At 35.2% G+C, this 18,800-nt stretch overlaps 1 protein-coding gene across 1 annotated transcript in view; it reads right to left on the reverse strand.

Moving 5' to 3' along the window:
- The window catches only part of VWA8 (von Willebrand factor A domain containing 8), a gene marked incomplete at both ends in the record, with an annotated part of 368,930 nt that overhangs the window by 261,145 nt on the left and 88,985 nt on the right, over positions 1–18,800 (reverse strand). The window contains one exon of the mRNA XM_079721796.1: positions 18,684–18,761. Coding sequence (XP_079577922.1) covers positions 18,684–18,761 — 78 coding nt within the window. The remainder of the gene's footprint in view (positions 1–18,683; positions 18,762–18,800) is intronic.

The raw sequence follows: 18,800 nt of genomic DNA on the forward strand, positions 1-18,800 counted from the left end.
TTGTGTGGGTTATTTTCCATTGTGTGAAAGTGCAAGGACACCAAAGTAAAACTGAACTTTCACAGAACAACTGAACCTAGTCAAACTTAATTAACAGAATTTTTTCAGAACAGTCTGAAATGGGTCAGTAACATGATTTCAATATTAAGCTAATCTTTAAAATGGAGTAACAGCTTTTTCAAATGTTTCTGTCTATAGAATTTTTGGGTTTTAGTACCATGAAGTTGTTTTAATATCCTTACTTATTTTAACATATACTGTAACATGGAATTGTTAAAAAAATATATATATCATTTCCTTATTCTTCCTATCTACACACACATCCCTAAAGCAAGTGGAAAGGCAAAATTTTAAGAAGAAATGTGCTTATTCCATACGAGTGTTTTGAAAGCACACTAATAAAAGTCAAGAAAGATGAATGCCCTCAGTTTTGCATATATTTTTCTTATCCTTGAAACCTTTGAACTTAAGAGAATAAAAATAGCACTAATGATATCATAGAGGCCGAACCATTTCCTCTTTCTGTTTCCTTAAAAAATTTAAAAATAACAGGACATGAAAACTAGTTCCTTTAGAGCCACCATTGTCTAAACTTAAACATTTCACCTCCTCATTCAGATCCCTGGAAAACATCCATATATGTATATTAAGATTCCGTGTCATTTTGAATTTTGCTCTTTTGATTTGCAACAGAGAAACCCTACTAAAAATAAAAATGTCCTATTAAAATGAGAAGAAGCATAACTGCACAAAATGTACCAGAGAATATAGATTTGAACCCTAAAGCAATTATATACCTTAAATGTTTTTAGGACCTTTGAATGGTATACATTAATTTTTCTGAGATTCCCTTGAGAAACCTGGATATAAGTAATTAGTTTGATAAATAACTGCAAAAAGTAGCTACCAGAAAATATCCTGCCAGTAGTATAAAATACTAAGAAAATCTGGGATTTAAGAGAATAAAAGAATACACCAAGACTAGCTGAAGCAAGCCACCAACTTTACAATAAGGGATTAATTATGTCCATAACTATAGTGTAAAATACTGCATAAATATTGCATAAACACAGAATGTTAATAAGTTTTAGGTCCCAAAATAGAAATGAAGCCATTATTTACAGTCTAAGCACGCTCAGTGAACAAAATGCAAGGCATGCTGCCAACATTCCCGTGTCATTTATGTTTGATCTCAAACAAAAAGGCCTCTCGTTTTACATACACTGTAAAATTATTTGTAAACTCTTCCATGCTTCTTCCTAAAGTTCTTTTTTAAGCAACTATTTTTAACCTGTCACACATATAATAAATGCTTCCTTTATGTATATAATGATGGCATTACAAGACTACCATGACTGTTTTCAGTTACTCTGCTATTAATGGAAGAAGCCGATTTTGATTCATTTATAGCTCTCTTTACTGTAACCGGTGGGATCTATTTCAAGATGATCTACTCTAAAGATTTATTCCATGAACATAGAACAAAATTCTTCTGATTGAAGCTAACTAGAAGTCAAACCCACTATGTCACAACTGACCCAACAAAAGGACATCTTAATACAGTCATTCAATAAAATATAAAGTCAAGTTCAGTGTAAGTGCAAATAATGTAATAGGTATCCCAAGAAGACACCCAATCAAATACCTTCTACTATCCTTGCTGTAGTACAGCGGCTAGAAAACTGAAAACATCATTTCTTAGATGCCTTTGCAGCTAGAGTTCTGTACACCACCCAGGTTCTACCAAGCATTCTCACATACACAAAACTGGGAACTGAAAAAACTGGCAGTGAGAGTGAAGTGCCAGCAGCACAAGGAAACTCGCTCTTCTAGAAAGCTATGGCTGAAGTTCTCCAGGCTCTGTCATTCCTAACTGGGTAAAAGCTAAACACTGTGCCCTATCTCTCCCAGAAATTCTGTAAGCTACGTAACACTCTGTAACAAATCCCTCTCGGTTTTAGACAGCCAAAATGGATTCTATTGTCCGCAACAAAAATCACAACCTAAGGATAATAATTTTTTACAAGTAAACCAACTTTATGAAAGCTTGTTTAGAAATGTTCACAGACAACTACATATATAGAAGAGGGTAAGAACAGTTTCAAAATGGAAGGCAAAAAGCAGAGATGTTATAGAGTAAAATCCCAGGACACACAAACTGAAGAACCACATTTTATTCAAATGGTACTGCAAACTTTGCTACATTTTATCACAAATGTTTGACTCTGTTAGGAGAAAAGGTGGGAAAGTAGCAATCAATTCTAGTTTAAATAATATTTGCCTTATAATAATTATTGGGTTGGCCAAAAAGTTTGTTTGTTCGTTAACATCTTACGGAAACACCCCAAACAAACTTCCTGGCCAACCCAATAGTAACAAAGTATAAAATCGAAGTTGTGGTATGTACTAATAACCTGTTCAGTATTCAGTAAAGACACATGGAGCAGTTATAGCATTTGGCCTCACTCAACAACACTCAAATGCTTTCTAGTCAGCCAACATGGAAAGCAGCACAGTTGAAAGAATGGGTACAGTATATGGAAAGCTGGGTTTTCAATTCCAATTCTGTGACTTATAATATGATAAATGAGTGGAGTAAAATATCTTTATAATTAAATGAGATAATGTCTGGCACCTAGTGGGTATTTAATCATAGCTGAATCTGAATCAATTGAAGAAACAAAATCCTAATACATTAAAATTTAAATCTAACAATAAATCTAAGTTAACAGTTCAGAACACTAATAAAAGTATAATAACAATGCTGTATGACAAAAGAAATTCTTGTCTTACAATTTAAAGTAAAGGTAATATTGAAACATAAAAATTAGTAAAGAAAAGTTGACAGAGCTGATCCTTTAAAAATAATGTAAATTTTTCAAAAGTTATTTATCCATTCCTTCATATGCTGATTGTCTACTACATGCAAGTCACTGATCCAGGTGCTGAGGATACAGCACTGAAAAAGATAAACATGGATCTTACATTCCAGGGTGAAGAGAACAAAAACAGACAATGGAAAGGGAACAGGATGAGAAGGAAGGGAGGGAGGGAGGAGATGCAAATTAAAAAAATATACCATGGGAATTCCCTGGCGGTCCAGTGGTTAGGACTCCACGCTTTCACTGTTGACAGCGTGGGTTCAATCCCTGGTCAGGGAACTAAGATCCCACAAGCCATGTAGTGCAGCAAAAAAAAAAAAAAAAAAAAAAGTGTGTGTGTGTATAAATATATATATATATATGTATATCACGATCACGTAGTGGTCAGTGCTGCACAGAAAATGTCGGGTAATGTGATAGCAAATGGCTCCATGGATCAAGGATGCTTTCTCTATGTATACTGAAGCTGTGATGATTTAAATGATAAAAGGCCAAGTGAAAATCAGGGGAAGGGTATTCCAGGCTGAGGCAATATCCTGTGCAAAAGTCCTGAAGCAGACAGAAGCTAGACAGATTTAAGGGACTGAAAGTAGCCAGTGAGGCTGAAACATAACCAGCAGAGGGTCCATCAGGGAGAGAGATGGCTAGAGAGGCAGGCATGGGTCAGATCAGGTAGGGCAGTGTCTCTCAACCCTGGCTCCCTGTTAGAATCACGGAGTAGCTTTTGTAAAAATCCTGAAATCCGGGTCACACCTCAAGCCAATTACTTCAGATTCTCTAATGGTGGGGGCTGGACAATGGAAATTTTTCAAAGCTCCTTGGGTGTTTCTAATAGGCAGCTAAGGTAGAAAAGCACTGATGGAGGGCTCATAAGCCAAGACTAGGGGTTCTTATTTTAAGTATAATGGAAAGCCATTGACAGATTCTAAGCAGAGAAATGGCATGATCTGATTTAGGTCACTCCCACTATTCTTTAGAGAATGGATTATGAAATGTAACATATTCTAATTAAATAGTTACAAATATTTAATATCTACAAAAGAGACTAGAACTTAAATATTCTCACCAAAAAAGAGATAAATTTAAAAATAACTATCTATAAATATTCAACCACCATAACTGAAAACTATAAGACATTGATGAAAGAAATTGAAGAAGACACAGATAAATGAAAAGATATTTACACTCAAGGACTGAAGAATTAATATAGTTAAAATGTCCATACTACCCAAAGAAATCTACAGATTCAATGCCATCCCTATCAAAATTTCAATTGCATTTTTCACAGAAATAAATTAAACAATTCTAAAATTTGTATGGACCATAAAAGACCCTGTATAGCTAAAGCAATCTTGAGAAAGAACAAAGTTGGAAACATCACACATCCTGATTTCAAACTATATTACAAAGCTATATTAACCAAAACTTTATGGTATTTCCATAAAAACAGACATACAGATAGATAGAATGGACGGCCCAGAAATAAACCCACACATATACGGTGAACAAGTTCATGACAAAGGAGCCAAGAATATATATTCAGTAATGGTGTCAATAAATGGTATCTGGAAAACTGTATAGCCACATGCAAAAGAATGAAACTGGACCCTAAGTTACACAATACACAAAAATCACTTCAAAATGGATTAAAGACTTGAATGTTAAGACATGAAACCATAAAACTCCTAGCAGAAAATATAGGTGGTGTGGTCCTTGACCTTGGTCTTGGCGATAATTTTTGGATTTGACACCAAAAGCAAAAGCAACAAAAGCCAAAATAAACAAGTGGGACAACATCAGACTAAAAAGAAAAAGTTTCTGCACAGCAAAGAAACCAACACAATGAAAAGGCAACCTACTGAATGGAAAAAGCTATTTTCAAATCATATAACTGATAAAGGTTAATATCTAAAATATATAAAGAACTCATATAACTCAATAGCAAAAAAAATCGAGGAATTGAATACCTATTTTTCCAAAGAAGATATATAAATGGCCAACAGATACATGAAAAGGTGCTCAACATCACTCATCATCAAGGAAATACAAATTAAAACCACAATGAGATATCACCTCATACCTGTTAGAATGGCTATCATCCAAAAAAAAAACAAAAACAAAATGAAAAACAAGAGATGACAAATGTTGGTGAGGATGTGAAGAAAAGGGAACCATTGTGCACTGTTGGTGAGAATGTAAATTGGTGCCACCTCTATGGAAAACATTATGGAGGTACTTCAAAAACTTAAAAATAGAACCACCATATGATCCAGTAATCCCACTTCTGGGTATATATCCAAAGAAAACAAAAACAGAATATTGAGATATCTGCACTCCCATGTTCATTACAGCATTATTCACAATAGCCAAGAGTGTCCATTAATGAATGAATTGATAAGAAATTGTGATTCACACACACACACACACACACACACATACACACAGAGGAATATTATTCAGCCATGAAAAAGAAGGAAGTTCTGCCATTTGCTGGACCTTGAGGGCATTGTGCTAAGTGAAATAAGCCAGACAGACAAACCAAAATACTGTATGCAATCACTTGTACGTGGAATCTTAAAAAAAAAAAAGTCAAACTCTTAGAAATAGACAGTAGAAGAGTGGTTGTCAGGGACTGAGGGGTGGGGGAAATAGGAAGAGGTTGGTAAAAGGGTACAAAGTTTCAGGTATAAGATGAATTAAGATCTGAGTATATAATATAAAACATGGTGACTATAGTTGATAGCTGTATCATATCTTTGAAACTGGCTAAGAAAATAGAACTTCAGTGTTATCCTGAGAGTGAGCTTGCATGCGTGAGAGAGGAATAAGCGTCTATTAATGTCCAACTGACATAACTGATGTGTTCTTAAAAACTCTATAAAGTAAAATTTCATATGCCAAATGCATTTTCCAGCAAATTCTCAAAAATGGGTCCAGGGATGGTGGGTTAGAGCTACTGGAGATGTCCATAGCTATAGCGGATCCTGCAAAAACGCAAATGATGTTAGACTATCAATTGGCTGTGGGGTGGGTATGGCGGATGGGGAGAAAGCTAAGAAGTGTGCCATGGCTGCAATACTCGACAAGGCTTTCTATTGGCTTAATGTGTCCCTACTGGAACCTTCCTCACAAAACTAAAGCTGCTCTCTCTGAATCGTTCCCCCATGGGAGATACTGTGCAGCAAACACCTTTCACTATGTGGGAGATAAGGAAGAGTTAATGGATTCAGGGAGCATCATTGAGGATAAACGTGGAGTCTCCTGCTTGAAGCAGCACTGAAAAAGGTTTGCTAAGGTTAAAGAAACAGACTGCTGAAGGTAGCAGGGCAACCCTCCCACCCTGTCCATCTTCCCACCTATGTGAGGGCATAATGGTCACCACTCCTCATCTGCATAGAGGCTGCCAGCCAGCAGCTACCTGAATCTGGGAGAGCCTCAGGGAACCACAGGAAATGAACAGGAAGCATCCCAGGAGCTGGGCTGGCCAAGGTCCCTCTTCAGGTTGGTAATTTCTCAACAGTAGTCAATAGACTGTAAAATCAGGATTTTCACAGCTTTTACTAGCTTAAACCCCAAGCTACTTCAACTCAGTTCCCAGAGGCACTATTGAACACTGCCTGTTAATGCCTTTCCCTTTGCTGTTCTTTTTGACTATCTCTCTGGTTCTGCCAAATGGTTTTCAGTTCAAACACCTCAGAAAGCCCTGTTTCTACTATGAAACTGGTTTGTAAATCAGCAATAAAATTGAATATACTCAGAAAATGGGCTGGATCCTGAGTAATTGGGTTATTTTTAATAGGGGAAGAATAGAAAAACAAAGCACTTAGAAATCATAAAAGGCAACTAGATGACACAGCTGAGAAGTACATATTTACTTTTTATTTCCAAGAATAAAACATATTTATAAAACATACTGTACTTACAGAAATTTGTGAAAGTCAAAATCAAATCAAAATTATGGGGCTTCCCTGGTGGCTCAGCGGTTAGGAATCCACCTGCCAATGCAGGGGACACAGGTTCGAACCCTGGTCCGGGAAGATCCCACGTGCCATGGAGCAGCTAAGCCTGTGTGCCACAGCTACTGAGCCTGCACTCTAGAGACCGTGAGCCACAACTACGGAGCCCACATGCCACGACTACTGAAGCCCACGTGCCTAGAGCCCATGCTCTGCAACAAGAGAGGCCACCGCAATGAGAAGCCTGCGCACCGCAAGGAAGAGTAGGCCCTGCTCGCCACAACTGGGGAAAGCCTGCGCGCAGCAATGAAGATGCAACACAGCCAAAAATAAATAAATTAATTAATTAAATAAAAAAATCAAATCAGACTTATATCCTCTTTCTTTTCTTTCTTGACATGTTCCCCATAAGAATATAAATACATAACTTCATCATTAATCTCACTAACCTTTAGCAAATCCTTACTCTTACGGTGATCTCTGGTGACTATAAATTCCTGAAGACCCTTAAAAGATTGACCTAAGACCCCTAATCAAAATTACTGTAAAGTACATTTAAGACAGAAGTCCTAACTAATGGAGATGGTCAAGCATAACAATTTGTTCTCAACAACAGTACTGTGACTTCATCACACAGTGTCCTTAAGTTTGGAGCTATTCTAAAGAGAATCCTCAAATTTGAAATTCTTTCCCTTTTCAAGTTTATGGATCCTATGTTTCTGGATCACCAAGGATGGTAAATGAAATACCTTTCAGGCTGGAATTCCTTATTTGGTAGGATTCCTTGGTTACTTTTGTTTTCTTCCTTGAGCGAATGGATTTGGTCTTACTGTAATGTTTATTTTTATACACATGCCCAAAGGCCTCCTAGTGTGCTTTTATAAATCTAATAAATACCTCATGATAACTAAATTTGTTAACATAACACAAAAGATGTTGTCCGTTACTTAAAATGTACACTGTTTCAATTAAATAAGGAGTCTAGTACATACTTGCAAAGTTATAAAAGATTTGAATATCATGTTTGGATACTTTTTTTAAAAAAGCAAATGTAAAATTTACTGCCTTTTAAATGGCAAATCTATGCAAATACAACAAGATGAACCTTTATAACATATATTGCACAGTTAAACTTTAAGATACACTTTGCGTTTTTAGAATATATAAGTTTAGTAAGTTATCAAGTTAAACCAGCAAATAGCCTACCTTTTCAATACATAACTTTGTACTATGTCCTATTACATAAACACTCCAAGTAGTTCTAATTGCAAGCTTAACATAAAATACAACATCTGTCATTACACTCAGCCTTTGAGATGATTTCTCCATCAAAACAAGAGCCTAAGATACGTTTCACAAAGTTTCAATTATAAAAATAATACACTGTTGAGATGGACTTCTATCCGTCTCAATGGTGGATAGAAACAACCATTGATTTTTGCAAACTCCTCCATTCCTCCTTTCTATTATGTTGTTTTTGAAAATCTAGCAAGTAGAAAAACAGACCAATACTGAAAAACAAACTGTGATGTAACAAGAACACTAGCATTCTAAAGCAAATCAAGCTAATGTGAAGGAAAGCATTCCAAATAAAAACAGATGATACTTTTAGGGCCTCAACCCAGTTTCCTCTCATCTCAGAGTGAGCCTCATTGCCTGTTACTTACTGTTTTTAAAGATGTACAGTCTAGTAGGCAAGAAAATGACTTGAAAATTAATAAGCTAGGACCTCTTGTAGAAGCTTTGTTTGAGGTATAAACTCTGGCACTTAACCTTTCTCATCCTTAATTCTGAAAGCCAGGAAATACCACTTTACTGGCCTATTTTAGAGTAATTATAAATTTTAGTAAATAACTTGAATCACTTCAAAGAGGCTGCAAAAAGCTATTATTAAATTGTCACAAAATTTTATGTTTGAAAAACATAGGAAATACACAGAAAATTGTAATTCTAAAACTGAAATGAATTTGTCTCAAAACAGCCTCCTGCCTTATCCTATAAGAACTAATTAGTTCTCAAAAATCAGAAATTGATCTAAATAATTCTATTGCTTCTCTGCATTAGAGAACCCTATAAATGGAAAAGTTCTTAAATGTGTTTGATGGGGAGAATGACAACAATGTTTGAATAATCACATCTATCCCTTACATACTTAAAAACAAAAGTCATTCTACTTAAAATAGTTTAAGATTTCCCAAGCCTCTAGGATGGTGCATATTCAACTGAGTATCTTCTGTATGCCAAGCCCTATGCTGTGGTCTAACTTGCTGCATTCTCAATCCTGTTAGACCCAACCCTATTTTATAAACACCCCCATTTTATAAACAATATTTTGTAATTTTTGCTTTATAGCCTTGAAAAAATCCATAGGTAATATAAGATACCTATACACGTAACTTCAAATAAAAATTCAGGATAATGCCTACATTTTATTATAGGGAAAATAACTTGTTAAAAAATAATATACACTTCAACAAATGTATGGGCACAGCTACACCAAAAAATATCATGAAGTTGGATGCTTGCAGCTACATGTAGAATCACTATGCATATGAAAACTATATACACTGAAAGAGGTGTGCTACATTTGTAACTCAAATACCATCAGTGGCAATGTTCTCAGTGGTGTGATCTTCCAGGATGGTCAGTGTAGTAGGCAGAATAATACCCTCCACAAAGATATCCATATCCTAATCCCCAGAACCTGTGAATATGTTACCTTATATGGCAAAAGGAACTCTGCAGACGTGGTTAAGTTAATGACCTGGAGATGGGGAGATTATTCTGGATTACCCGTGTGGGCCCAATGTTATAATTTGAGTCCTTAAGGTTGGAGGATGTTTCTCAGCTGTGGTCAGAAAGATAGATGGCAGCTTGAGAAAGACCCAGTACTCCACTGCTGGTTCTAAAATATAAGGGGTTATGTGCAAGAACTGTACAGAGGTCAACCTAGAAGCTAAAAAAGTCATGAGTGAATTCCTCCTTAACCTGGGAATAGGGAAAGGCTTTCTAGCCATGACTCAAAATCTAGATGCAATAAAATAAAATATTAATAAATTTAACTACAAATTTTTTTAATTTACAAGGCAAAAACTAATTTATTCATAGATAAAATCAAAGTGTAACTGACAAACTGAGAAAAATATATGCAGCATATATCACAGATAAAAAGCAAATATGCCTAATATTAGAAACTTAAAAATTGAGAGGAAAAAGAGACCAAAAACTTAGTAGAAAAATGGGCAAAAGAAATGAACAGATAATTTACTAAGGACCATAATAATGGCCCTTAAAAATAGGAAAGATTTTCAGTTTCTTTCTTAATATAAGAAATGCAAATTAAAACTACTCCTTAGGGGCTTCCCTGGTGGCACAGTGGTTGAGAATCTGCCTGCCAATGCAGGGGACACGGGTTCGAGCCCTGGTCTGGGAAGATCCCACATGCCGTGGAGCAACTAGGCCCGTGAGCCACAACTACTGAGCCTGCGCGTCTGGAGCTTGTGCTCCACAACAAGAGAGGCCGCGACAGTGGCAGGCCCACGCACCGCGATGAAGAGTGGCCCCCACTTGCCGCAGCTAGAGAAAGCCCACGCACAGAAACAAAGACCCAACACAGCCATAAATAAATAAATAAATAAAGACAAAAAACAAACAAACAAAAAAAACTACTCCTTAGATACCATTTCTAACTATCAAATTGGCAAACATTAAAGAGCTTGGTAGCCCTCTCTGTTGGCATTGTTGGTGGGAATGCAAAATGGTATAATCCTTACAGAGGAAAATTTGGCAATACCTAACAAAACTACACATATATTTACCTATTAACCTAACAATTCCACTTCTAGGAATTAATCCTGAAGATACACTTCTAACAATGTGAAAATACATATGCAAAGGTTATTCATTGCAACTTAGTTTGTAATTACAAAATATTGGAAACAATCCAATTGTCCATATATAGGAGACTGGTTGAATAAACTCTGGTATAACCACATGATGGAATAATATGCAGCTATAAAAGAAAAAGAATGAGGAAGAGCTCTATGAAAAGACAACTACTCTTAGTTTATAATTTCTATTTCAAAATTCAGAGGATGTAGAACTTGCATGATGACATACATTTTAAAAAAATAAATTTTATAATAAAAGAAATTTGAAGGAATTGAGGCAAGTAAATTCCTAGAGAGCTTTATGAAGGTTATTCTTTGTGGGAAAAAGAAAAAATACTAAGAAGATAGAAAGGATGACAGATTACAGCAAAATAAATCAAGAAAACAAAATGATCTACAGAATCATACAGAAAGTTAGTCTCTAAGGTTGAATATAAACCACTTAAATGAATACAGACTATTGAAATCTTCATGAAAAAAGTGCAAATTCAAGACAAAGTCAAGAAGCAAGTAAAAAAGTCCAAGACATAGGGCAGTGAAAACAAATGAGAGAGAATAAGAGGTCAAGATATTTCCACTGTATTAGGATACACAGGAAGAAGGAGGAATTGTAGATTAGATGGAAAATGAAGAAAAGGATTCGGTTTGAGTTTAGCTATAGGAAGAAAATCTTAGCTAAGGGGTCAAAAATGATCCTAAGACTTCAACGTGTTTTAGACAGTGATTATGTTCATTATAAGTCTCTTAAACTTATTTGACCTAAATTTTTTTTTTTTTTTTTTTTGCGGTACGCGGGCCTCTCACTGTTGTGGCCTCTCCCGTTGCGGAGCACAGGCTCCGGACACGCAGGCTCAGCGGCCATGGCTCACGGGCCCAGCCGCTCGGCAGCATGCGGCATCCTCCCAGACCGGGGCACGAACCCGTGTCCCCTGCATCGGCAGGCGGACTCCCAACCACTGCGCCACCAGGGAAGCCCTGACCTAAATTTTTGATTGGAGTTGACTTGGCTTTTAATCCAAGTAGTACTTTAACAGAAAATCGAGATCTCAGATCTGGTACTGTTTACGATGGTGTGGAAAGAAATCTGGAAATATGCCCTTATCTGGTTGAGAAAGAGAAGAATAATAACCTGTATGTCTTCAATACTATGAAATCACTGACTTCAACACTAAAAAAAGAATAACCAGTTAAAAGAATCTGACCTAACACTTGAGCCAAATGATTTAAGATTTTTATAACCTATTATAAAACATATTTTATGTACTGCCACAAATCTGTGTAAAGGCTCTGTTTTTCTTTTTCTTCAAATGAAACCCAGTTCTAAAAATAGTCAAGTCTAAAAATAAGGCAAAACCCACATATTAAGTGTAGCTTTATACACGTACAAGTAACAGGGAAATCTCTACATCTTCTAGGAAAACAGATGTTGAGTTACTTATTCCCACTAAATTCTCTACGTTGGGTCAAACTTCTGGAAATTTTTCCTCAATATGGGCTATATTATTATAAAACCAAAATCTAATCTTTAATCCTATTAAATTAGTTCCTCTGTCCCAAAGAAATAGATGAACACTACTAATAAATATGAAATTATAAGCAAAAAGAGTCAAATTAATCTCAGGAGCTTGGTTTCTAACATAAAAACCAACTAATTAACAGCTTACAAAACCTGCAAATGTCAATAAAGTGCCTAATATATGCTTTGATCCAGTTCCTGGAAATAAGCCATATGGAGAGAGAAAGAAACAAACTCACCTACAAAACATGTTTCCATTATTACACTTCTCTATCCCTTTCTGAAGTCTATACTTCAGAAACTATTTTTTGCTCCCAGACATTTCTCTAAAGATTAATGAGCAGAAAAGCAAAATTGGAAAAGGGGTTTTCAGAATATGTGATTACTTTCCTTATCTCTGTACCAGTTTTCCCAATCCTTGAAGGACATCTATAAGGTAGATAGTGTGTATGCTGAGGATGGGCAAAATATTCTTATGGCAAAACTTGTGTGCCTTTTGAATATCATCACCCATGTTTGTCAGATAGAAGATTAATAAGATATGGCTAAATGACCTTATCCTGTGGCAGAAATTAGAAGAGACTGACTTCATATCTCAGAAGAGTATCAGGTAATAGAATGGTCTGCCATCAAATTGAATAGTATAATTTTCCTACCTTTGTTTATTTATCATCAACAAACAACAGGAAAGTTAAAAAATACATTAAAATAAAATAATATTTTTGTGAACTTATTGTCACTCTCCAAAAATATATAAGAAAATCTGTTCTCAACCTATTAAACTAATTCTTTCATACATAAAGATAACATTCTCAATGGCAGGATACTTTCAGTAGTTTTTCAGTGGAGCTGAGAGACCTTAATTGATAGATACATACATACTCTCTTGTTTGGTTCTTCTTTTAATGGATAGCAGGATGAGGTGACTGCAATCTTCACAGTTCAAGCATATGCTTGTAGGATAATTTATCACTACAGTGTAAGAATCACCATAAACTGACTACAGAAATCTCATACAGAAAGAGTACTATCTGGAAAAAATTGATGAGGCATAAATTATTTCCAGCTTTCATTAGAATGGGAGTTTTGAAAAAAAACAAAGAAAATAAATAGAATGGGAGTTTTTATTTTTTAATTATTATTTTTTTTTCTGCAGTCTGCGGGCCTCTCACTGTTGTGGCCTCTCCCGTTGCGGAGCACAGGCTCCGGACACGCAGGCTCAGCGGCCATGGCTCACGGGCCCAGTCTCTCCGCGGCATGTGGGATCTTCCCGGACCAGGGCACGAACCCGTGTCCCCTGCATCGGCAGGCTGACTCTCAACCACTGCGCCACCAGGGAAGCCCCGGGAGTTTTTATTTTAATGTAAAAAATAATAATGTGTGCAACTTTAGAAATACTATTAGTAATAAATGGGGATGAAGTCAAAGAGAAAAGAAATATTATCCTCAAAAGGTCTTCTCCATATGATTTCAAAGCAATGGCAGCTGGAAAGGTTAAGTTATGCTTGTATTTATCCTAGACTTATAAGTGGAATATGATATATTTATAATAAAATTTAACTTGTTTTAAAAATATATTGATGATTTGGGATTTTTTTTCCTCTCCATTATTTGGTAGAAAAGTATTTTCATTGGAAACTAGAAAGTTGATAGTTAACAGGTTGGTGAGATGATAAAATGCCATCCTCAGATCACTTCTAACCTGAGCTATGGAAAGGTATAGACAGATGAACTAGTATATTGAGCTAACCATCACCAAGAGGGTGATTTTCTAAGAGGGCAGGGTATTCTTCATTGCATCTTTCATGAATTAAGCAAAAAATATACTCCCCTCTCCTGCCAATTTCCTTATTTCCCTTAAAAAATCCAGTAGACCTAGAATCAATTCATAAAGACTCACTTTAAAATATATTTTTGAAAAATATATATAAATATATCTATTTTCAGTGGGTTCCAAGACGTGTCACCTGCTGTATAATGTAGAAATTTATTTTCTTTCCCCTACATGTTTATTGCCTAAGACTCAGGATATCAGTACTGGTTTAAGTCTCTTCACCTTAATTCATATTCTTCATGATTTCATAAGCTTGGATCATATGCTTCTTCATAAATTTCATCTTTTAAAATCATGGAGTATTTCTTAGTAAATATTTAAATCTTTTAAGTCCTTAATTAGTTAATTATCTTTCCCTCTTTTTTTATATAACTACCTTTACCTGTATTTCTAGAAATATGATAACAAAAACTGTACAAAATAGTAGGAGGTATAAATCCTCCACAGTTTTATACCAAGGCAGGATGCTTTCTCTTTCATTTCCAAAATTATTTTCAAAGTAACTCAAAATACTAAATGATACCTTAGTGCTTTGAATGAGTTAAGTTACCCAGAAGAAAGAAAAAAAATTAATTTCAGGGAGAATTCTCAAATATCTTTTACAATAGATTTTTCTGCTTATAGCCCAAAAGTTACCAGTACCATGTGATTATAATTGCTTCTAACTCTGGCCAATTCAACCCACAGGCACAAAGTAACTTAAAGCAGCATGAAAAAACTCTCAACAGAATCATTTGAAATATGAGCTGTTAACAAAATTTTCTATGATAAGGTCACTGCAAGAAACTGGTTTAAACGTCATTTTTCAAAAATAAGAACAATTTTAATATAAATATATTTATTGTCAGTAATAATTAAAAAGTTAAACAAAAGAATAAACTAAAAACACAAAATGCTTCCTAAAATGTAAGTAAATAGTATATCACATCCACTATCCAAAATTGTTCCAAGAACAAGAAGCAGAGATTCTGCTAGAAGTAAAAAGATACCATAACCACCCAAACACGAATACGTAGAAATCCGTAAATTAGCAGGATAAAAATATCTTAGAGATATCATTACAAAAAAATACATGACAGAAAATTTCACTCTGTAAAAACACCAGCTGTAAGTTTGCTTTTTTATAATACTATATTCAGCAGGTACATCCACCAGAATAATCCATTCAAAAATACTTAAGAATAAATTTAACCAAGGAGATGAGACTTGTACACTGAAAATTATAAAACATTGCTGAAAAAAATTTAAAAAGACATAAACAAACAGAAATTCATCTACGTTTACAGAATAGATGATTTAATATTAAGATGACATTACTACCCAAAATGATCTATAGATTCATTGCAATTTCTATCAAAATCTCAACTTTTATTTTTTTAATAAATAGACAAAACCTATCCTAAGATTCATCTGGAATCTCAAGGGACCCTGAATAGCCAAAACAATCCTGGAAAAGAAAACAAAGTTGGAGGTCGCATACTTCCTGATTTCAAAACTTACTATAAACCTATGGTAATTAAAACAGTGTGATACTGACATAGGGACAGACATATAAACCAATGGAGTAGAACAGAAAGCCCAGACACAAACGATCACATATATGGTCAGTTGATTTTTTACAAGATTGCCAAGATCATCCTATGGAGAAATGACAGTCTTTTCAACAAATGGTGCTGGGAAAACTGGATACCCACATGCAAAGATTGAAGTTGAATACTTACTTTACACCATATACAAAAATTACATCAAAATGTTTTAGAGACCTAAATGCAAGACCTAAAATTGTAAAACTCTTAGAAGAAAACATAGGGGAAAATTCATGACATTGGACTTGGCAATGATTTATTGAATGTAACACTAAAAACACAGGAAACAACAATAAAAAGATAAATTAGACTTCATCAAAATTAAAAACTTTTGTGGATCAAAGGATACTATCAAGAGAGTGAAAGAATGCTCAACATCATTAATCATTAGAGAAATGCAAATCAAAACTACAATGAGATATCATCTCACACCACTCAGAATGGCCATCATCAAAAAATCTAGAAACAATAAATACTGGAGAGGGTGTGGAGAAAAGAGAACCCTCTTGCACTGTTGGTGGGAATGTAAATTGATACAGCCACTATGGAGAACAGTATGGAGGTTCCTTAAAAAACTAAAAATAGAACTACCGTACAACCCAGCAATCCCACTGCAGGCACATACCCTGAGCAAACCATAATTCAAAAAGAGTCATGTACCAATATGTTTATTGAAGCTCTATTTACAACAGCCAGGACATGGAAGCAACCTAAGTGTCCATCGACAGATGAATGGATAAAGAAGATGTGGTACATATATACAATGGAATATTACTCAGCCATAAAAAGAAATGAAATTGAGTTATTTGTAGTGAGGTGGATGGACCTAGAGTCTGTCATACAGAGTGAAGTAAGTCAGAAAGAGAAAAACAAATACCGTATGCTAACACATATATATGGAATCTAAGGAAAAAAAAAGGTCATGAAGAACCTAGAGGTAAGACGGGAATAAAGACACAGACCTACTAGAGAATGGACTTGAGGATATGGGGTGGGGGAAGGGTAAGCTGGGACAAAGTGAGATAGTGGCATGGACATATATACACTACCAAATGTAAAATAGATAGCTAGTGGGAAGCAGCCGCATAGCAGAGGGAGATCAGCTCGGTGGTTTGTGACCACCTAGAGGGGTGGGATAGGGAGGGTGGGAGGGAGGGAGACGCAAGAGGGAAGAGATATGGGAACATATGTATATGTATAACTGATTCACTTTGTTATAAAGCAGAAACTAACACACCACTGTAAAGCAATTATACTCCAATAAAGATATTAAAAAGAAAAAAAAGAGAGTGAGAAGACAGCCCACAGAATGGGAGAAAACATTCGCAAATAATATATCTGAGAATGCCTTAATATGCAGAATATATGAAGAACTCTTACAGTTCAGCAACAAAAAGACAATGCAATTAAAACATAGGCAAGGAACTTGAAAAGGTATTTCTCCAAATAAGATATATAAATGGTAATAAGCACATGAAAAGATGCTCAATATCACTGGTCACTAGGGAAATGCAAATCAAAACCACGAGTTACTACTTCACACCCATTAGGATGGCTATTATAAAAAGCAAAGCAAAATGAACACAGAAACAAAACAAGAAAACAGGAAATCACAAGTGTTGACAAGGAGTCGGAGGAACTGGAACCCTCATGCACTGCTAGTGGGAATGTAAAATGGTGTGGCTACTATGGAAAACAGTTTAGCAGCTCCTCAAAAAGTTAAAGGTAGAATTACAATATGATTCAGCAATACCACTCCAACATATATACCTAAAAGAAATGAAAGCAGGGACTCAAACAGATACTTGTACTCCAGTGTTCATAGTAGCATTATTCACAATAGCCGAAAGGTAGAAACAACTCAAGTGTTCATCAACATATGAATGGATAAACAAAAATATTATTCAGTGATAAAAAGGAATGAACGTGTGACATATGCTATAACATGGATGAACCTTGAAAACATAATGCTAAGTAAAATAATCTAGAGACAAAAGGACAAAAAGTGTATGATTCCTTGTGACCACCTAGAGGGGTGGGAGAGGGAGGGTGGGAGGGAGACGCAAGAGAGAGGAGATATGGGGATATATGTATATGTATAGCTGATTCACTCTGTTATACAGCAGAAACTAACACACCATTGTAAAGCAATTATACTCCAATAAAGATGTTTAAAAAAAAAAGTTCATGATTCCATTACATGAGGTACCTAGAATAGACAAATTCATAGGGACAGAAAGTCACATAGAGGTTACCAGGGTCTAGAGGGAGGCAGAGAATTTATTATTTAATGGTTATAGAGTTTCTATTTGGGAATATAAAAGAGTTCTAGAAATAGCTAGTGGTGATGGTTTCACAACATTGTGAATGTACTTAATGCCGGTGAGTTGTACACTAAAAAAAAATGATTAAAATGATAGAATGGATAAACAACAAGGTCCTACTGTATAGCACAGGGAACTATATTCAATATCCTGAGATAAACCATAATGGATAAGCATTTTAAAAAGAATGTATATATACATATAACTGAATCACTTTGCTGTTCCGAAGTTAACACAATATTGTAAAACAACTATACTTCAATTAAGAATAAATATTCAGTGAAAGAAAATAAAATTTAAAAAATGGTTAAAATGGTAAATTCCACATTATGTACATTTTACCACAATAAAAAAATAATTATCTATTTGGTGAATACCTAATTATCTCCCACTGCTGCTGAAACCTATTTTGTTTAGATTTCCAAATTACTATTAAATGTACTGTATGTGTGTACACATGCTTGCAAAATGGATCTCTCTTGAAAAACAGACCCTGGTATGCTGGGCACATCAGATATCCTAGAACACACTTTCAAAAATTCCAAATAATTATAGCTGCACTCCAATTTGATAGCTGTTTCAGTTATTTATCTACTTCAAAATTAACAGGTACAACTGAAGGAAGAATATCCACAAATTCTGGTGATGGTCCAAAAGTATGTTTATAGTCCAAGTGCTAAAAATGAACTTCTTACCTGATAGAGCATGATAGGTTCTATATTGTATCCTAAGGTATCTGCAAAGTTCTTAGCGATGACTGTTTTTCCACAACCCTACAAATGGAAACACAATCATTCAAGGGATAAGTCAAA

The sequence above is a fragment of the Hyperoodon ampullatus genome (assembly GCF_949752795.1).
Source record: "Hyperoodon ampullatus genome assembly, chromosome: 16".
Lineage (NCBI taxonomy): Eukaryota > Metazoa > Chordata > Mammalia > Artiodactyla > Ziphiidae > Hyperoodon > Hyperoodon ampullatus.